General features: G+C 41.5%; 1 protein-coding gene across 1 annotated transcript in view; it reads left to right on the top strand.

Moving 5' to 3' along the window:
* The window catches only part of si:ch211-196i2.1 (collagen alpha-1(I) chain), a 53952-nt gene that overhangs the window by 17071 nt on the left and 15217 nt on the right, over positions 1 to 21664 (top strand). Inside the window, exons 8-40 of the mRNA XM_048259782.1 lie at positions 2224 to 2331; positions 2650 to 2703; positions 3290 to 3343; positions 3795 to 3839; positions 4142 to 4195; positions 4977 to 5021; positions 5393 to 5446; positions 7392 to 7436; positions 7535 to 7588; positions 8606 to 8650; positions 8788 to 8841; positions 9698 to 9742; positions 10057 to 10110; positions 10260 to 10367; positions 10517 to 10570; positions 10657 to 10710; positions 11129 to 11173; positions 12858 to 12911; positions 15021 to 15065; positions 16079 to 16132; positions 16599 to 16652; positions 16935 to 16988; positions 17109 to 17162; positions 18204 to 18257; positions 18903 to 18947; positions 19436 to 19480; positions 19725 to 19832; positions 20061 to 20114; positions 20211 to 20264; positions 20584 to 20637; positions 20936 to 21043; positions 21186 to 21239; positions 21419 to 21526. Of these exons, the coding sequence (XP_048115739.1) occupies positions 2224 to 2331; positions 2650 to 2703; positions 3290 to 3343; positions 3795 to 3839; positions 4142 to 4195; positions 4977 to 5021; positions 5393 to 5446; positions 7392 to 7436; positions 7535 to 7588; positions 8606 to 8650; positions 8788 to 8841; positions 9698 to 9742; positions 10057 to 10110; positions 10260 to 10367; positions 10517 to 10570; positions 10657 to 10710; positions 11129 to 11173; positions 12858 to 12911; positions 15021 to 15065; positions 16079 to 16132; positions 16599 to 16652; positions 16935 to 16988; positions 17109 to 17162; positions 18204 to 18257; positions 18903 to 18947; positions 19436 to 19480; positions 19725 to 19832; positions 20061 to 20114; positions 20211 to 20264; positions 20584 to 20637; positions 20936 to 21043; positions 21186 to 21239; positions 21419 to 21526 (1971 nt within the window). The remainder of the gene's footprint in view (positions 1 to 2223; positions 2332 to 2649; positions 2704 to 3289; positions 3344 to 3794; positions 3840 to 4141; positions 4196 to 4976; positions 5022 to 5392; positions 5447 to 7391; positions 7437 to 7534; positions 7589 to 8605; positions 8651 to 8787; positions 8842 to 9697; positions 9743 to 10056; positions 10111 to 10259; positions 10368 to 10516; positions 10571 to 10656; positions 10711 to 11128; positions 11174 to 12857; positions 12912 to 15020; positions 15066 to 16078; positions 16133 to 16598; positions 16653 to 16934; positions 16989 to 17108; positions 17163 to 18203; positions 18258 to 18902; positions 18948 to 19435; positions 19481 to 19724; positions 19833 to 20060; positions 20115 to 20210; positions 20265 to 20583; positions 20638 to 20935; positions 21044 to 21185; positions 21240 to 21418; positions 21527 to 21664) is intronic.

The following is a 21664-nucleotide window of genomic DNA, read 5'->3' as shown; positions in this document are numbered from 1 at the left end:
GGCGACTTGAGCTTTTTATAAACTCATCCTGTAGTGTACACTAAGTTTCAGTCACTGCAGAAGTATGAAAATATGTTACCTCATTCTCCTCATTTAGTGAGAGGTTTGCACAGGTGATCCAGGGGGAGAGAAGATAGATGTGTGTGTTTGTATTTTCAGATCAGTTTTAAAAACTGTAACATTTTGACACTCACCCTTAATTATCCTGGCTTATACCACTGTTCGGTTGAATTTCCTATTGTGATGGGGTGTTTAGAGTGTCAATTATTTTTCCACTGCACGTCAGGGCCACATTATTACTTTGAATGTGCATTATTTTTCAGCTAACAAACACCATTATCATTGTCATCCATTATCCCTTACGTAATGTATTTACCACTTAATTGTTTAGTAGCAAGAAGATCTATACAATTCCAAATTAGAAAAAGTTGGGACGTTGTGTAAAATGTGAATAAAAACAAAATATACCGTAATAATCTGTCAATCTTGTAAACTCTTATTTAGCTGCAAAAAGGACACAGACAAGATATCAAATGTTGAAAATGGCAAATTTGATTATTTCATGGAAAATGTATGTTCATTTTGAATTTGATACCAGCAACACGTTTAAAAAAAGATGGGATGGGGCAACAAAATGCTGGAAAAGTTGAAATGATAAAGAAAACAAAAGAAGGATGGGATCTTGCACATCTGACAAGGCACAATCAATTCAGAATGATGTATACAGGTTTTGAGCAACATATACTACCATCCAGGCAATGTCTTTTCCAGGGAAGACCTTGACTATTTCAGGAAAACAATGCCAAAATACATTCTGCACATGTTTAAACAGTATTTTTCCATAGAGGAAGAGTCCAGGTGCTAAAATGGCTTGTCTGCAATCCAGACCTGTCAATCCAGGCGCTTCATGTAATGACAAACATGACTAAGAATACCCCATATTGTTGAGCAACTGAAATCCTGTATCGGGCAGGAATGGGACAACATTTCATTCTCAAAACTCTAGCAACTGGTCTCAGCTCTCAGTTCCTAAACATTTACAGAATTTTGTTAAATGAAGAGGTGAAGCCACACAGTGGTAAACATTCCCTGTCCCAACTTTTTTGAAACATGTTGCTGGTATAAAATTCAAAAAGAACATATATTTTCCATGAAATAGTCAGATTTGTCATTTTATGATGTCTGAGTGACATTTGAATGAGTTGACGGTCATATTGAAATTTGCAGTGGTCTCTTAATTATTAATATGACCGTCAACTCATTTGAACATCACTCAGTAACCATAGGATGACATTAGAAAAAATGTGCAGTGGTCTCTTCATTTTTTTTCAGAGCTGTATATATATGCCTACTTGTATTTGTTTTTGTGCATGTTTGGTTTGTGGTAGTTCACTTATTCTTTTTAGGTTTAAAATATACTGTACACCAGGGCAATGCAGCATCTCAGCAAACACTTATGTCTGTTTATAGTTCTTAGCAGATGCTTTGTAATTGTAAAAGTAAAGACATATAGCCTAAATAAAATAAAATATGAGTATCAGTAATAGACTTAATAGAATTTACCGGAATAATAACAATACAATAACCATAAACATACCACAAACCACGACTCTGTCAAAATGAATCAGTCAGATGCAAGGTAAACAGATGAGTCTTTTGATATTTTTTGAAGGTCCCATAACTCTATTGAGGAGAAATAAATCACAGCAGAAGATAATCTTGACTGACCTCTTATTGTGTCATTTTAGAGCTTAAGTATGCCATTTAAGTGCTATTTTATCTTTTTCGATGATGAGAAGAAATGAGTCAGTGGCACAGAACCAATCAGACTCTTGCTTGTGTGCCAGAGTCTGGATCTCCTGCAATAAATTACATTGCGCAAAAGCCTCTGTTGTTTACTCTGGACCCCATTCAACTCACATCCATCATCTACAGACCTTGACGATATCAGTCTCTCTCCAGCACAACAACTTATAGATAGATGCCCACAGATGTTCCTCTGCAACTCCTTTTTCTCTCTCTCTCCCCATCTCTCCATAGCCAGATGTTTAGTATCAATGCCTTCTGAATTGAGTAATCATTCAAAATATATGGTTGCCAGAGATTTATTTCCCCTTTTGATTCAGTGGACCTGAATGCTGAATCATTTTGTTTATGTAACAAGTAGATATTTTGAGATGGCCTGAGGAAGTAGACTGATGTGAGTGTTGTGTTTGTTGTCAGGGTGACCGAGGACCAAAGGGCATGCGAGGGAGAGCGGGCACCAATGGGAAGGACGGAGAGAATGGACAGGATGGACAGCAAGGGGCTCCTGGTCCACCTGGACCACAGGTGAGGGCAAATGTCATCATTCACCTAAGGCAACACATTGTTTATCCCTTCTGAAAGACATTCCATATGCTTGACGCACCAAAGCATTGATTGCCAGAACAATAACTATACTGAAAGCTTCTGCTTATTCTCTTTAACAATGCATACCTGACACCACAACTTCATGGCCCATTGGAGTTGCTTAGAGCATTAGTATCAGACAAGTTGGAGCAAAGTTTTTGGATCATAAACTGTGAGGTAGAGCTGCAGCAGGCATTAGATCTGTCAGGCGGGAGACTAGTGTGTGTTGACGTCCTGGCGCCTGCTCTCATTTCCTAGGGTCCTTTGGGTTACAGAGGGGAACCAGGGTCACCTGGGGAGAAGGGAGACGAGGTAAGGAGACCAGTGGGAGATGTGTCTGATTGTTGTTTACATGCTGGGGGATTCTTTGCTCTTATGTCATTGTCTCGCCAGTATTTAATTGCAGTTCCACGCACTGCTGCTAGGGGGCAGTGTGACACACCTTGACTCAGAGGCTGTACTACAGAAGCACAAGTGATTTGATCCTTTTGATTTTTTTTTTAAAACTGATTAAATCCTTTTCATGTTTTTGTTCTTTTTTGTCCATTAATGGTGATTCATTAATTGCCGTTACTGTCACAACACGTGTCTTTAATTCTCACATGTGTTCCACCAAAAGAGACTTTATTTCATAGTTTCAGCCACCCAGCAACACTTAATGACTTTGATGCCATATGTCTCCTATGTTTACAATTGTTTATGGGCCCCTAATTGCCAGTATTAGTTTTGTTTGTTTTCTGAATAGAATGAAATAATCTAATCTTGTTCTAAGTATACTACCACATTTTAAATGCACTAAATGCACTGTGTGTTTTCCAATGAAGGATGCTAAGACCAGACAGAGCGTACTCCCCTGCTGTGTTGTGCAATGGTCAGTGTGTATTGTATTTTCTCACAGGGCTTGATAGGGTCTCCTGGTCCAGGCGGAGAGGATGGAGAGCCTGGAGAGAAAGTATGCTTCATTCATTTGAATTTCATTTATTGAATTTCCCCTTGGGCATCAATAAAGTATCTATCTATCTATCTATCTATCTATCTATCTATCTATCTATCTATCTATCTATCTTACATATGTCAGCATTTTTGTCCCCAGAGCAACTGGGGTTAATGCTCAAGGGCACAACAGTGGAAGCCAGGAATTGAACCGACCTGTAAAGATGCTGTGGTCAGGATTAGGCATCTATATATATCTATCTATATCTCTATCATATGTCAGATTAAAGATGCTGTGGTCAGTAGGCTGTACTCCATCTGTCATATATTAGACTGTATAGCCATCTAGTGGTGATAGGCAGAATCTGCTGATATCTTCTGGTCATGCACATGACATTTCTGACTGATTACATGTGTCAGACTCTGATGCTGACAAAATGTTTCATTTGAATTATGTCTTCATCTCTTAGGGATCCAAGGGAGCTCATGGCCAAGCTGGCCCTGTAGGACCACCTGTAAGTATTGTTGTGTGTGTGTGTGTGTGTGTGTGTGTGTGTGTGTGTGTGTGTGTGTGTGTGTGTGTGTGGCCACCATGTGTGGGTGTGAGTAAAGTATCAGTGTATCAAAGCAAACCACCGCAGATTTTCAGCTATGAATTTCAAACACATAATTGTCCATGCCTTTTCACTTTGTAAGAGATGTGGACATACTTCTATGACAAGTTGAAAACCCTTTTCTCTTTCTCTCTCTTTTCTCTCTCTCTCTCTCTCTCTCTCTCTCTCTCTCTCTCTCTCTCTCTCTCTCTGATTGTTTCCAGGGGCCACAGGGTATCAGAGGAATGGAGGGACCTCAGGGGTCACTGGGACCAGATGTGAGTGGTGATGTACTGTAAAACAAATGGCTTATAGAGTATCAAACCCAGGAAGCAGGAGGCAAGTGGCCTGTTTGCTGCAATCAGTCCCAGTCCTGTGAGAATGATGCTGGTTACTTTTCCTGATCAGATTCTCATAAGACTGTAAGACTGGTCAGCAGTGTGATATGAAATTCGTATGTGAAAAAAATAAAATAGTGGAAGAAATAAATGTGCTAGCCTGACTCTGAGCACATTTCTGAAAATATTGGCGTGAAGTACTTCTCCGAGCACATCCTCCACGGATGACTTATTATTAGATGAAGCAAACCTGAAGCTATCTATTTATTCCTATCTATTCTAATAGAAGCAGGATGGAAATGGTTGAGTTGAAGGAAGAGCTCTCTGGCTCCCATTAGCTCACTTTAAGTTCACTTAAGGCTCAGCGGGATCTTAAGGTTCTGCGAGCGAGAACCAGGTCTGTGTCAAAGAGACCGGGGCTGGGCCAGCGCAGCAATTAACAGCTGATGCTACAGCTGTTTTGGAGGTGAACGCGTGTACCCAATCGCTCAGATATTTCCTGCTTTGTCTCATGGCCCCTAATGACTTTCAGTACAGCGAATTTGTGCATGAAGACAAAGCAGCGCAATAAACTTGATACAAAACGGCTGCGCTCTTTGCCTAATGTGTTTCTCCCTATTTGTGTATGTGTCTGTATTTGTCTGTGTGTCTGTGTGTGTGTGTGTGTGTGTGTGTGTGTGTGTGTGTGTGTCTGTATGTGTGTGCGGACATGCTTCTACAGGGAGAGGATGGCTTAGAGGGTCCACCCGGTCACCCAGGACCCCCAGTAAGTTGAGGAACACTTCTGTTAGTTTTTATACTACTGCAGAAAAGCATTCCCATTCACTGAATTTATACTGTTCTGGTAGCTATTTTTTATGGATTAAGATAATTAGTCCAAAATGGAAACTGAACTCACTTGGGCTTGAGTTTATGAAGATGTTTTGAAGTGTATCAACCCTTTTGTTTATTGTATTACCTATATAAATATTATTTAGAAGTTGTTACATTTGGTATCTCAAGGGGATTAAGATTACCTTTGAGGTGTTGTCCGACTCCAATTTCTTGCTCTCTCTCTCTCTCCGTCTCTTTCTCTGTGTGTGTGTGTGTGTGTGTGTGTGTGTGTGTGTGTGTGTGTGTGTGTGTGTGTGTGTTCAGGGTGCTCCTGGCATGACTGGGGTAGTTGGAGCTCAGGGAGCCAATGGATCACAGGTGAGGCAAACACCTGGGGCCTCATGTACAAAGCTTGCGTACGCACAAAAATGCTGCGTGCGCCACTTCTCACGCTCACGTCCGGATGTACGAAGAATGACTTGAACGTGAGAATGTACGTTCCTCCACGCAAACTTCATGTCTGGCGTACGCACATTTCCAATGTGTATCGTCAGTTGGCGACACTTAGAGGCAATGCAGCGCAACAACATTAGTTGATCGCGAGTCTAGGCCTTTATTTGCACAGTATATTGTGAAACGTGGGTTATTAAAAATTATAACACTTCGAAAGTAGGCCTATGTTTCTATATAAATGGACATGCAACATGTTCAAATTCTACTAAGTTATGCAACAACCTATCTATAATGACAACTGTAGACTTATTAGAGGATCAGAATTAAAAGGGAATGTGAAACCTATAGCCTACACATATAGATAGAATAGATAGGCTGACTAATAAGATAGATAGATAGATAGATAGATAGATAGATAGATACTTTATTGATTCCCCAAGGGGAAATTCAAGTAATAAGCGTGGATATAAGCTATTTCTCTTAGTGTGATTGACTGCATAGGATACTTTGACTTTCCTCGAGTAAGCATTCACATTATTGTTGTCACACTTGTGTGCAAATATAGGGATATGATCCAGAAATCGTAATGTTGTGGCGATGTGGCCTGGATCAACTTTGTTTATTCCACCTCGAGTGCGCGATGCGTGGTAGCCTACTTGGACACGATTGATGTAATGTTTTTTTTTAATTAATGCAGTTGTGTTGTAATAGTTCAAATGCATCAAACCCAGTTATGCGAACCCTGTCACCTACTTGCAGACTGACCAATAATTCTACCACGGTCTCTGACCCTATAGCTAGCCACTGCTACGCTCTGCCACTAGTGTTTTTTTTTTTTTTTGTTATTAATTACAGATGATAAAGACGTAAGATTCTTGCCATTTCATCGGATAAACGCTTCTACCTCGCATTCGCTGGAGATAAACTTTTTTTTATTAATTTGACGATTTCAATTATTAAACTTTGGAGCAGGTTCGAGTATGAATGGATCCACAAATGAGTTTTCATTGTTATTAATATTGCGGGATGGGCCATTTTGTCTTCGCGGAGGTCTGCGCTCTCCAATGTCCTTCTAGTTAGCATATTAAAATGAGCGTGATTGAGGGAGGAGAGAGGGTGGAGTGTAATGCTCGTGGATGTGCGCTTAATTTCACGTTAATTTGGATGTACAAAGAAAAGCTGCGTGGAATGCTGCGTACGCACAGTTTCATACATCAGGATTTTTTTGTGCGTACGCTACTTTTCAGGTTTGCACGTACGCAATGTTTTAGTATGAAACCCAAAGGTACCAAATGTACATGAGGCCCCTGGTCTCCTTGGTAACATCTTCCATCTGTTTAGTTCCTCATTTAAATGTCCATCTATTCCTTCATTTGTCTGGCACCTCATCACCCATCATCCATCATCATCTATCCATCTATGTGCAGAATTGCTTGCCAGATTTCTTTTACCTTAGTCTTAGTCTGTTCTTCCCCCTTCCCAGTTGCACCTGTTCACTGTTCAATAATGGTAGTGTACCTGTAACCCTCACATGTCATACTCAATCTATTTATTTAGCTGTTTAGCTTTGATATTTCACAATGACCACCAGAGGTCTATCTGAATAATTAAACCTTCTTTGATTTAAAGATTGTAAAGATAATACTGGGTAAGAATGTTATTATATAACATGTTCTTACTCTTTTATTCATATACTACTGGGCTATTGTGACAAGTAAATTTCCCAGCTGTGGAATCAATAAAGTCTTGTCTCATCTTATCTTATCTTATCTTATCTTATCTGATCTTATCTAAACTATAAGTAAATGACTGTAGAGTATAGTATGTCTGATTGAAGTGAAGTATTCTCACCTCCACTGTGGTTTTGTAGGGCGATAAGGGACCTGCAGGAGCCCCTGGTGCTCTGGGACCTCAGGTACACAGTTAACAACACACTGACCATCAGCAAGCGCAAATGCAATATTTTCTGATTGTATGGCTGGAGTATTTCTCATTTCTGCGTGATGCTTGCAGGGTCCACCGGGCCTGGAGGGGCCAAGGGGGCGTCCCGGATCCAGGGGCCCACAGGTGAGTGTCACTTCTCTATCAAAGCACCTGAGAGGCAGGTGACACGAGGCTTCAACAATGAGCTTCCACTGTATTAAAGGTCCAGTATGTAGGAAATAATGGAAAATAAACTGTAACCATTCCAAAAATGATCACCATATGTTGTTAGAGAGTAAGGAAACACGACTAATTGAAGTAATGGCTTATTTGACAACATTACTCTAACCCGTAAAACCCATGAAAAAAATGAGTTACGGGGCGGAATCTCTTGGAATTTTCGTTTATGTTTTGAACGATTAATTCTAGAATAGCGTATTAATAATGGGCTAGCGCGTCCTCCTATTTGGGTTGCCAAATTAGCAAAGGCCAACTGTCAACAGCTGTCAGTTGTAGTCATGAACGCCTACGAGAGGCAGGAAAATTTCCAAAATTAAAACAAGAAACAAATTAGGCCTAAGTGGACATCGGAGGAGCTTCCTGAGATGGTGACGTCTTCGTCAAACGAAGAATATTAAGTCTGACGCAGAGCTGGCCATATTTCTCCACAACAGGTAGCCTAGGCTAAACTTCATCTGCATCGCTAACTTCAGCTAAATATGTTACGTTGGTTAGAGAGGTATTTTTTGTTTTCACTGTTTCCGTAATGTGTAGCTGGGTCATAGTTGGAGAAACGTTAAAGCAGCTGCAGGTCAACTAACGTTATTAGCTAAGTCTTCATTACATCTGGCAACCCAGAAGAGGCTCGCGTCTGGTAGTCTTGAGAACGTTCACCAGTGTTTTGATTTTGGCCTACAGAACGTTCGGTAACAATCCTACAAATCGCACCTTTAAATGGAACAGGATACACCAGATGTGATAGCGGCACATACAGTACAGTACATTCCATAAAATTAGACCAGTGTTCTAGAACGCTTCAGTTACAGTACGTGCCTGGTGTAGCCTGCTTATGAGTTTAGGGGGCATTTAGTTTTGATACACGGGACACATATTTTCAGATCAATCACCTGTGTTTTTGTTTTTATGGCTGTACACTGACAGGGATTGCCTGGTTTGGAAGGACCACCTGGTCCTAAAGGAGATCCAGTAAGTCTAAAAGCTGTTTCTATCATGATGTAACGTCTTGATATTAGCTCAGTTACTGCATTCTATTATGTCTGCAAAATTCATGAGATGTTTCTCTTGTTCTCCTTCTGTGTGTCTCTCTATCCCTTTCTCTGTAGGGCCCTATGGGACCTTTGGGCCCTCGTGGAGAGGTTGGCTTTGAGGGACCGATGGTGAGTGCACAGTCCAGTACAGCCATCTGTAGTTCCATTCTGCTTTGTGGTTGCCTGCAGACCATTGCTCTCCCTCGGCTCAGAGCGCTGACGTCAGGCTTTGATCATCAGCGAGGCTTTCATGTGCACAGATGGAATCTGACACTGCTCTTATCACGGATGCTGGATCTGTAATGTGACTCAGTGTCACTTGGTCAGCCAGTGAAGTCTGACATAGTAGGTCCCGTATCTTCTCTCCATCTTTCAGCTGAGTGTTTCCAACATAAATCTCCTCCATGCGGTTTTATGTTTGATGGCCACGCTGTCTGACGGCCAGCTGGAACCCCTCAGGCGTCTGTAGTTTTTTTTTTTTTGCTTGATGGATGTGATCAGCCATCTGCCTCATCCTTAATTACTCATAAATCATCTATCAGTGGCCTCTGCGCTGCAGATTAGGTAAAGGCGGCCGTTATCATCACTTTACTTCTTGTGCAGTAGACAGGCTGATCACACTCTGGACACACTCTCAGTTGGTACGGTACTGCGGACACCTGAGGGATACTGTTGATGCAAGAATTATGGTTGAATTTTTATCATCACAGTGAAGTTTTACTACATAGTTTAAGTCTACAAAGACATACAGGTTTGCAAAAATATGTCCTCTTAGCCTTGAGTAAGACCAGGCATATTCACTGGTCTGAGATTCCTTCCTCTTCCCTGACCTCCATTGCCTGTTGAAGGGAAGGTGTCTTACAGAAATGTCAAGTGCACACTCCAGTGACTCACATTAAGGGACTGTCAGCAAGTGTGGAGCGTTCAGAATGAATCAGACATAACATCAATTAAACCATGACATTTTATTTCTGTTTGATTTTAGGGGCCATTAGGAACACAAGGTCCAATGGGTTTCCATGGTATAGTGGTGAGTTGGCCCAACTAAGCAATGTGTGCATGCCGTGACTGTGGTTATACCAAGAATGTGGGTTCAGTAATCAGAGTAAGAAAATGTGGGGACACATGTAAATCAATGCTCTCTTTTAAGAATTAAGTGCAAAGCAAACCCACATTAGTAGTTTTTACTGCTGTTATGTAAACTTTTACCCCTTTGGCATGCTATCCATCTGGCATCTGGCACTAACAGGGTAGGGTTATTCTGCCATTCTAACAGTTTCAACAGTATGTCAATGTTAAATATTCTCATGCCATTTGAAAAGTCAAGTATTCTTTGTTATGTAGGGTAGAAGAGGACCTGATGGAGACAAGGGAGATCTTGGACCCAAAGGAGGGAAGGTAAGATGAATATGAACCTTCATATATGCAGGCTAACTGATGGACTGTATTTGGGAAAGCACCTGTCATCTAAGGAGAGAGGAGATCTTTTGTTTTACTGTGAACATGGATCTCATGGCCTTCCTCCCTCTCCTCTTCTTCATGTTCAGGGTGTCCAAGGGGCTCCAGGGGTTTCGGGCCCTCAGGGCGAGCAAGGCCCCACTGGTTCACAGGGGTTCCCTGGACAGAAAGGCCAGCTGGGTCCGAAAGGAATTCAGGTACAGAGCAGTGGTAGAACACTATAATTCTTTCTCTATTATGAGTTAAGTAAGAATATGTACATGTTAGATTCGGATTCTGATGGAAGTGAGAAAAACAAACGACTCATCATTTTGGCATTTTGGCATTTTCTTTTTTTAACACACAGGGTGAAGATGGAGAGTCTGGGCTTCAGGGCAAGCTGGGCAGACTGGGACCAAAGGTCAGACAGACAAATTATCTTTTCATTATAAAGGTTTGAAGTTTGCAGCAGTAATTCAAATGAGTAATTTGTGTGTTTTGGTGAAGGGGGGCAAGGGCCCAGAAGGAAGAAAAGGAAAACCTGGACCCAGAGGACCGAGGGTAAAAACATATTTTTTTGAACTGATGATACCTTCTGCAACATGCTTGCTTTTTATGTGTGCATACTAATGAACGGACACATCCACACACAATCATATAGAAAATGTCTAGACTGACATGTGTCTTTACTGGCTCAAATTCTTTAACTTCACTTTGTCAATCACTAAATTGTCCTTAAATAATTTAGTCCTGGTAGCGCCAGTCAATTTTTCTATCATTGCTGTGCATAGAACAGTGGTCACAGACAGTGATCGTTTAAATGTTTGTATAGCACGACACATATAACCATATACTGTAGGTTGCCCCCCAAAAAGTGAAATAAGATTAAGTACATACTGTATGAAAATGAGTGTGGCAGTGAGTTTGACCAATTATGGCATCAGATGACAGCTTGGATAACGGTAACCTCTGTTTCTAGGGTCGTGCTGGTCAGAGAGGTCATGCTGGCATGCCTGGTCAACCGGTAAGTACCGAATTGATCCCCCTCATCTCTCATTCTTTCTTTCTTTCTTTTTCTCTCTCCAATTCTCCCTATTGCTCTCACTCTTGCTCTCCCATACCCTTTTCGCAAATAATGTAAAATGAAGTTGCCATCTCATTGTTGAGCTTGTAAAAGAAACTCGCTCAGTGAAACAGAAGGCTGCCCTAATGATGCCCGCTTGCATCCCAGCGCTGTCACACACGCGCCTCTTTAGAGGAAGACAAACGATCTATACGAGCTACTGTTCATTTAAACCAATAAGCAGGAACAAAAAGGCCGCAGTGTAGTCATGGCAGTGAAGGATTAGCTCTAATGTATTCATACCCTGGCCTCTGAGTGTGCATAACAAGCAGTGTGCTGTGTCCCTGTTGACACCCCCTTGGGAACAGAGTATCCTTGTGTCTGATAGGTGAGCTACGGTCAGTGGGAGTGGAGCGTAATATGCTGCTTTATTCTGATAAACTTCGAGACACAGACGGAGGAAGAAAAGCAGTGTGCGTGCGTTTTTCCACTGTCTCCTCATTAAGCATGAAACGTCTGTGGTGACAATCAAGGCCAGCTCATGTTTTATGGATCAGTTCCGTTGGTGAAACTGTATTTTTGTAAGACCTGCCAGAAAGGTTGTGTGTGTGTGTGTGTGTGTGTGTGTGTGTGTGTGTGTGTGTGTGTGTGTGTGTGTGTGTGTGTGTGTGTGTGTGTGTGTGTGTGTGTGTGCGTGTGTGTGTGGAGAGAGAGACAGTAGTGTAGAAGGGAGAGTAAAATAATGAGTTTCCAAAACATCTTCACAGAAAAAATCAGTGAAGTGGAGAGAAAAATCAGTGAGTGGAGAGAATGTAACAATGCCAACAGAAGAAGAAGGCAGACAATAAATGAGGAGCTGAACAGAATATATAACCAAAAAAATACCTAAAGAAAACAATACAGCCTCTTAAACATTTTTGTATTGGTCCTCAGTATATGTAATGTTGACTGCATTAAGAGTATTCTGTTGAAGGTCACATATTTTACCCCTTTTTCTACAATAATTTAATTGTTTCTTTAGGTTTTATTAAAAACATGTATGTAATACTCTGGCCAAAATACCGTTTTCATCCAGGTAGAAGAGTCCTGTTCAAAGCGCCCAGTTTGTGTGCCTGTTCCTTTACAAACACACCTTTATTGCACAATGGCTTTGCTTCAACAGTTTGGAAACAGGTCTTGAGTTTGCAGGATAAAAGCTTTGTAGCTTTTGTAAGAACTTTCTTTGTCCAGTCATGAGGGGAGACTTGGTCTTGAAAATGTAGGTGGTTTTATTCAACAAATTTCCCTTTTTGATGTCACGAAGGGAAGAGTTCTGAATGGCTCATAGTCGTCTCATTGAATCACGTTTCCAAACCAAGACTGCCCATTAATAAACAAGTGGGTTTTGGAAGACAATCACCTAAATGTGTTTTTATGCTTTCTAACAACATAGAATTCCCCTTAGGAGGTCACCCCATAATAAAGCATTAGTATTATCATTATATTAATAGGTATTGTACCATGCAAGTTATATCCAGTTAGGTAGGATATGACCCATTCCAAGTCTAAGCCATGTGGGCAACAGTCCATTGGCTAAAGGGTAAGTGTCCTGGTGAAGAAGAGTGGTGGCAATAGGTTTTGAGTGTGTTGTGTGAATGTGTTGCAGGGTATGCCTGGTGCCACAGGACTCCAGGGAGCTGAAGGAAAGCCTGGTACACAGGTTCCCATTCTATATTCTAATACATGATTACTGCTTGCTCTGTTTGATTTGTGTGATGTCCACTCCTGAAATACATAAGAGTTGCATTTAGTATAAAGTATCATGCGCATAGACCCAAACAGACATCTGTACACATTTGTGGGCTTTGACCTTGAGTAAACCTGTGTGAAAAGACAGTCAATAGGTACATAGTTGGGTCCATAAGTCAATAAGACAGTGACACTATTTTTGTTATATTACCTCTGTACACCACCACAATGGATCTGAAGGATACTGTAGCTATCAAGATGTACTTGAAGTGTAGATGTTCAGCTTTAATTTCAAGGTTTGAACAAAACAAAATATTGCTTCAACCATTTAGGAAGTACAGCCATAAATCCAAATGTAATTGGACAGTTGACTGGGTTCATTGTGACCCATTTCCTCATTATTCCGTGACAAATTAAGCAGATAAAAGCTCTGGAGTTCATTCCAAGCATTTGCCCTAATTAGGCTGAAATAAAAAACAACCATATCTATCACTTTAGCAGTGATGAAATCAACAATTTGGATTTAAATTCCTTAAATAGAGGAAATGCACTGATGATCTCAGCAATGTGGACAGAACAGCAGAATTCTTTCCTTTGTGAAGAAAAGCCTGTTCACAATGTCTAGCCAAAGACACTCTGGATCAGGTTGGCATATAATTATCAATGTTACAAGACACTGTATGAGAGGGTTGACAACAAGGTGTGATCCATTAGTATTACTCAAGAACAGGGAGGCCAAATTAAACATAAACATATAAAAAGTCTGTCCAGTTCCAGAACAAGATTCTTTGGATAGAATAAACTATGATTCATTTATACCAGAATGATGGGACGACATAGAAGAGAACAAAAGAAAAGGCTCATGATCCAAAGTGTGCCACATCATCTGTCAAATGTAGTGGAGGTACAGTAGTGTTGTACATTGGCATGTATAGCTGCCGAAGGAACAGAGTCACTTGTTTATTGATGATGTGACTGCTGATAGAAGTAGCAGGATGAATTCTGATGTGTCTATACATGTGATGATGGTGATACATAGATGGGCTGCCCAGATTCAGCCAGATGCTGCAAAACTGATGGGATGGCGCTTCACGGTTCCAATGGATGATGACACAAAACATACTAGAAAAGCAACCTAAGAGTTGCTCAAGGCAAAGAAATGGAATATTCTTGAATGACCAAGTCGGTGATCTGACCTTAACCCAATTAAGCATGTTTTCCACTTACTGAATGCAAAACTGAACCCTCAAAGAAGCAGCAACTGAAGGCAGCTGCAGTTAAGACCTGGAAAAGCATCTCACAAGAGGAAACTCAGCATTTGATGCTGTCTATGGATTCCAGACTTCAAACACTCATTGACTGCAAAATATTTTTCTCCAAGCATTATATGTCATTTCTATAATGATCCACATTGTCCAATTACTTTTGAGCCTCAACAATCGAGTGGCAATATATATAAGCTGTTTATGCAATATATTTTTATGCAATATATTTGTTGAACCCCTTGAAAAATCTTTCATTTTCTCTTCAAACCCATTGTGGAGGTGTACAGTGATAAAACCACAAAACAAATTGTGTCACTGTCCAAATACTTATGGACCTAACTATATATCCAATAGCAGATATTCAGTTTGTCATTAGTACATTATAGTTAAAGACAGTGGTAAACAGCATCAAGTTCTTGTTCATGTCTGCCTGTAGTTTAATCTTTAGTATTCCAATATAAAGATGAACTGTGATACCTTCTCCCAAAGTTGTACACTGCATGCAGCTCCTGTCATTCCACTATTATCCAGCAGGGGGCAGACAGATATTCCTTTGATCCACTGTGTAGATTTCTTTTAACAGCCAAATGAAACAAGTGTATGTTGTAAATGATGGTGTCAGTTGTGCATTTTATTCATTCATGACGAAAAGACAGCTTCATTAATTGTCAATTAAAACTGGTGACACTGGTCTGCAGGGACCACAGTTAGGTTTGAATAACCTTTGATAATGTATGGATGGTTGGATGGTGACAGTAGACTATTTTTCTTGCTTGCTTTTCTTGTTTTTCTCGCTCTTTTTCTCTCGCTCTCAGGGTCCTCAGGGGGCATCCGGCCCAGCTGGTCATAAAGGTCTCCCGGTAGGTATGAGTAAACAAACATATGTTTACTTGCATCCTGTTTAAATGGTATTTGGCATTTCTTATCTGTGTCCATACTGTCCTGTGATTGACATTGTGATATGCCTCAGCTTTTGCCTTGCCCGCTAGCTTTGTGAGCAAAATGCATCAGTCACTGTGTGCTACTTCATGTCCAGGCCTACTGAGGCTGAGATAAGGTTAATGATGGCCGGTCAGAATGCAGCCAAGTAACCCAAAGCAGCCTCACCTCTAAACCACGGCACTGATTGAGCATGACGTAATGTGTGCAGAATGTTAATAAATCTGGGCTTTTTTACATGAGAACATAGTTATCCCCTCAGATTAAAGAGTACCTCTGAACTCTGCTTCTAGGACGAGGAAGGCTTTAGTGTGATACCACTGCTATAAAGGAGCATACTGGCGTACTGTTCTAAATGTAAACAGCTGAGCACACTTTTACAGGATATGGAATATGCATTTTATGGTCTGTTATACGGCTGCGACAACAGACGCCAGCCAGGTTTAACAAGACAGCGTTCACCCCCTGAAGGGATCAAACATGTTGCAACATTGACTGCATAAAAGTTGAAAAGGCCAAGCATTAACACACACATTTTAGAAACACATACACACACAATCGCAAGCTAGTTACTGTAGTCTAGCCTTTTCCTGTCTTGTCCATTAGCAGGAGCACACACACACACACACACACACACACACACACACTTTTAAGATGGCATGTGTCGTGTGTGAGACGTAGATTGTGGGATTTAGGCTGTTTCCGTCCTGGATTAGGAGAACAAATGCATAGTCTTATCAGCGAGCTGATTAGTTGCACAGTCTGCTCCAGTCTTTCTCCAAGACTGTGGAAGTCTGTAATTAGTTAGCTGTCTCCTTCTCTACTTTCTCCCAATCTCTGTCTCTCGCTCTATCCCTCCATCCCTCTATTCTTATGGTTGCTTTTCCCTCTATCTCACCTTCATCTTTCTCTTTCTGTCCTCTTTTTGTTCCAGGGACTTCAAGGTGTTGCAGGAAAGCCTGGTCAAGATGGGCCGCCCGGACCACTGGTTAGTGTTTAAAAAAACAAAAAAAAAACTCTACTCTACTCTACTCTACTCTACTCTACTCTACTTTACTTTATAAACTCTACAAAATTAATCTGTTTATTTTTGCCATGAGGTAAGCTGTTTAACCCATTCGTGCTGGATGCTGCACGACGCAACATTCTATCTCCCGCCTGTTGCTGCATAGCGCAACATTGACTCTCCCGCTGGTTGCTGCGTAGCGCAGCATGCTTTTTATTTCATGTTTCTAGATGTGCAGAGGCTTAGATAGTAAGGTTTTGGTAGACTTTGACAATTCTGAAACGTTGACAATTCAGAAAACCCTCAGGAAATAAGGTTATTTAGTCTAGAATGCCATAGGATTCTATAGCCGTTTTTAGCAGGCATTTCAGGAGTAAATGGGTTAAATGCCTCACTTTATTACACTGAATATTTTGTAATAGTACAGATATGGTTGCTGTCTCCTTAGGGTCCTCCTGGCAATGACGGACCCAGGGGCAATCCAGGGCCAGCAGGAGAGAGGGTGAGTTGGGACAGCCATACGGCACTTTATGCCTTATCTGGTGTTGGAATATGAGGCAACATACTTCTATCAATGTTTTTGATCAGTAAATTCTTCCCCTGTGTTAAGATCAACATAAAAGCATTGAAGTATGTTTGTTTGTGTGTGTGTGTGTGTGTGTGTGTGTGTGTGTGTGTGTGTGTGTGTGTGTGTGTGTGTGTGTGTGTGTGTGTGTGTGTGTGTGTGTGTGTGTGTGTGTGTGTGTGTGTGTGTGTGTGTGTGTGTGTGTTTATGTGTGTAAAGGGTTTAACAGGAAAGCCAGGTGCAGAGGGACCCCAGGGCCCTGTAGGCATGTATGTAAGTGATTGTCCTACAGACTCCGTTCTTACTACATCATCACTGATATTTGTGTGGCAGCACTCACATTCATGTGTGCCTCTGTCTTTGTGTAATTCTTTATGCCCCTTCTCTCTTTAGGGTTTTCCAGGGAATATAGGCATGCGGGGTAACTCAGGACCCATGGGAGAAATGGTAAATATATCATATGTCTGTCATTATTTTTAGCAACCCTACATTTTGATAGTTTGCTAATAGAACAGAATACAGTTTTGTTACAACAGCCTACTGGCAAGTAAGCTGGAGAAAACTCATTATGCCACCAAATCTTACTTGTGCATTCAGCTGGAGGAATCGTTTGCTGGTCACATTCTCATTGTCGGAGAGCTGTCGCAATTGGTATTATTTATCAGCCACGGCCATTTGTTATTCCAAAGAGTTCCAGCATCGTTTGAAAAAGTTTGAGTTAGCGCACAGCATAAAAAGGTCACAAACTCATTGGGTTGGGTCCAGCAGCTGAATGCAGAGAGCAATGCTTTTGCCTCGGCTATGTGGTTACAAGACTGTGATAAGGAAAGTTTGCTTGTGGGGAGCAGCATAGTGGATGAATCCTCCTTTGTTATTTTAGTAATACCTACTCCTTGGTTGGGGCAGGATGAATGGGTGTCATGGGTGTCTTTAGGGCGGGGATACACTTGCTTTTTGTTGACGTTGACGTGCACAACTGATAGCGTTTTTTGAAAAAACCTTGCCTCCGCAATACGCATGTTACTGGAGGACTCTGCTAAAGGGCAGACCTTGCAATTCCGGACATTGCAAATTTTAAGAGTGTGCATAACCGACGCATCAAGCAGATGCAGGATGCGCGCTACAGCCATGATGCCTAGACATGTACACGCTGTTAAAAGCAAATATGCTCCTTGGCTTGAGTGGGCCATAAAGAAGAGAAAGCCACAGTGGCCACTGGGTCCCATTCCATCAAAGGAGGAAGGTGGTAGCATTTGATTTACCATTCAGCAAAGGGATGCAAACTACAGTGAAAAATATGCAGGTTCAATACAAACATAGTTACTGGGGGAAGAAATGTATGAAGTCTCCCCCAACCACCCTATCCAAAGACACACACAGAAATAAAGTAGAGAATTTATCAGGACATAGTATGTATTGTGACCTGTCACAGTAGTGAAGCATGTCTGTGCACTGTCCTGATTTGATTTGATTTGCCGTCCATTAAAGGGTGAACCTGGTGTAAGAGGACTTCCTGGACCCTTTGGGATGCATGGCCCTCCAGTAAGTGTGTGTGTGTGTGTGTGTGTGTGTGTGTGTAATTACTGGCTCTCCTAGAATGTACATCAATGATATTCAAGATATTCATGGTTAGATTTGTGGGATGTGTTGACAGTCTATGTGTTTATTGTTCAATTCCCTTTACTGTCACAAGGGGAGCACAACTACTTCCCTATTCAGTTTGTATTGTGCCTGTCTGTCAGTCTGTGTAAATCCCTGGATGGCAGACAGTGGCAGAGCTTTAAATCTGCACCAGCCAGACTTCTAATCCTGCACAGAAACACAGGGATCTGCACCAATGCCAAGAGAGAGTGCTGCAATATTGAGAGCATTTCCCTCAAAGAGACTTGCGGCTCGCTCCCAAAGAGATTAATATAGTCTTCTCCCTCACATGTCAACTGTTTGGATTTATTGCAAATGATGAAAATCCAATGGAAGAAATAGGGTTTAATACTGGTCTCTCTCTCTTTAATGATTAACGTCACCCAAATGTACATTCTCCTCTATTTAACCTCCACTGTTTGCACCTCCATCAGTAGGTAGCTGATTCAGTGTTGCCTCAAGCAGCCAGGTTTAGTCTCTTTGTCAACAGTGCATATTGCTATTTTATTTATTCATGATGTTTATAGCTCTGCCTATTTTCTGCAGGGCCCACCAGGAACAGTCGGGGAGCCAGGCCTTCAAGGACCTCAGGTAATATGGAGATAAGTGGAGGTATTTCATAGTGCATCATCATTCGTTCCTGTGAATCCAGTTCCTCAAATTGCAGTCGGACAGGAGCCATTAGCCCTGCATAAGGACCATTGGCGTTAATGTTTTGTCCATGTTCCACTACTAATTAGCATTACTATATAAAGGTGCACTACATATCTACAGTAATCAATGAGGTATGTTGTTCCAGACAATACACAGGGAATTGGGAGAAATAGTTGTGAGTTGACTTGTTACTTCAAGCTTTTTGCTTGCATTTGGTCTTTTGAGGGTCCGATTTATTTTTCAAGTTTATCCGTTTGAATTGACATATAACTGTCACGCTGTAATGAACAGAGTGCATCTGTCAGATCTGTGCTGATGGGCTGCAAGTAATTGCTGCAATTCACTACTATGTATGGGTTAATTTAACGGCGATCTCGCCATGAACTTGTGTCCTTAGATGGCTTGTTGTTTTTACCCGTCACTAGGGTCGTCAAGGTGCCGATGGATCCAAGGGAGAACAGGGCCCACAAGTGAGTATTCCGAAATATCAGAGTGTCTCACAAATGTGAATGTCACCATGTCACCTGTTGCCTAGTTTTGTAAAGAAGAACAGATAAGATAGTCTAGTGCAAACACAAGACCTTTTGACGTACCAGAGAAAAAAATTATTAAGTTTTTATCATTCTGCATTGACCATACGGCCAGAAAATAACCCTTCAATTAGAGGCAATAAGGCATTGAGTATTTGAGGTCTTACTTTTGTATTTTTTCCAGGGACTTCCAGGACACAAGGGCTCACAGGGTCCAACAGGCAAACCTGGACCCCGGGGAAGCATAGGGCCACCAGGACCCCCTGGGCCCGACGGACAACCAGGAGTTATAGTAAGTAGATTAAGCACAAGGTCCTCAAAGACCAAAAATGCTAGCCACATACAGTATGTCAACATCTTAATGAGCGTTCCTCCAAAATAATAATAATGCGTTCCTCCAAAATAATAATAATTAACCCAAATTAATGATGTGCAGTGAAAGGTTTTATATGGTACCAATGTTTGTCACCTCTGTAAAACGTAAAACGTCATCCTCCAACCTCCACCCTCCATCCTTTAGGGACTGACTGGGGCTGATGGGTTGATAGGATCAGCCGGGGAGAGAGGGGAGATGGTGAGTACACTAACAAGGTTGTCCTCCAGTAAACCCTTTACACAAGTTCATAAACTGCAAATCTCCAACTGGCTACTCACCTTTGCAATGTCACAGGGATTTGTGGGACCCCCTGGTGAAGAAGGTCCTGGTGGATTGGAAGGGCCACGGGTGGGTTTGATCATTATTTCATGTGAATGTGTCAGTGAGTGTTTTTTCTGTTTGTTTGTTTGTTATTGAGAAGTCAGAACATGATGGGATGGTAGCACTTTGTAATGTCATCGAGGCCAAAGTTGCATCAGTATGCTCTTCTTCTAACAAGAAATGCCAGAAAAAATGTACAGCAACATAAGATGCCAAAGCAGTCAGTCACAGGGTTTTACTCCAGATAAAAATGCTCACATACATGTACTCAATTTACCACTCAACTATTCATATCATCTCGTCACAGAAGAAGATGGTAAGCGCTCTCTCTCTGCTGTTCCCTTAGGGCAATCCCGGTCCTACAGGAGTGGAAGGTCCACCAGGAAGAAAAGGCGATCAGGTGTTTTTTTATGTCAAAGCCTTTGTTTTCTAATTCTTTTTTTATTGCTATTTTTTAAGCAAGGCACTATTAAGGTGTGTAATTTAGTGCAACATTATGCTTCATTTGTATCAAGTAAACTTAACATTTAGCAAACTTAAACAGGTTATATTTAATTGAATGTGACATAACAAGAGTTTTGAAATTGTCTTTATAAACATTCTCATTTCTAATTCTTTATGCCTAACACTCAGCCTTACACCCTAACAACGCTCCATGGGAACGTTTTTTGGCTAATACTGTACTGCGTTGCCCCTAGGGTGACAAGGGGCCTTGTGGAAGGCATGGCACCCCTAGCATCAAAGGGGCTGTGGGAGCTGTTGGTGATAAGGGACTGCCTGGACCTCCAGGACCTGATGGCAAAGAGGTGAGTGCCCTGTCTTATCTGCACAGAGTATCAAATCATACACACATGCAATGTTATATATTATTTATATATATATATATATATAGTGGCTGTTCGTGTAACAAACACTTTCACATCCTTTCATCCTTGTATCATCTCACAGGGAGATGTGGGCAGCCCTGGTGAAGCAGGTGACCCAGGCCCTAAAGGAGAAAAGGTCAGTTTGCAAATGCTGGGAAACTACAGGGTATATTGGTAGTATCCACCATGAGTTATAGAACAGTAAACCACTGAGAGGATAATGTCTGTGTTTTACATTATGTGAACTAACTGCATCATGTTAGCTTCACTGTGGTGGTTGTGGTAAGTGTGTGTGTCGTCTCTGTCCCTCTGCAGGGTAAGGTTGGACCACTGGGATTCACTGGGATAGAGGGGCCCTGGGGTGACTCAGGGGAGAGAGGAGACAAGGGATTGCCTGGCGATAAGGGTCACATCGGCCTCCTGGTAAGAGCACTCAAATGAAGAATGTTTTTATAGCTACTCTACAGCACTAGACCTTGATACAGCGTGCTTTTGAGAGATTTATTTCATGGTTAAGATATCCTCCTGACCAGACATATTTTAATGACTGTCTGGATGATA

This window comes from Alosa alosa, chromosome 12 (genome assembly GCF_017589495.1).
Source record: "Alosa alosa isolate M-15738 ecotype Scorff River chromosome 12, AALO_Geno_1.1, whole genome shotgun sequence".
In the NCBI taxonomy this organism is placed as follows: domain Eukaryota; kingdom Metazoa; phylum Chordata; class Actinopteri; order Clupeiformes; family Clupeidae; genus Alosa; species Alosa alosa.
The sequence above is the reverse complement of the archived record's forward strand: the minus strand, read 5'-3'. Positions and strand labels throughout refer to the sequence as shown.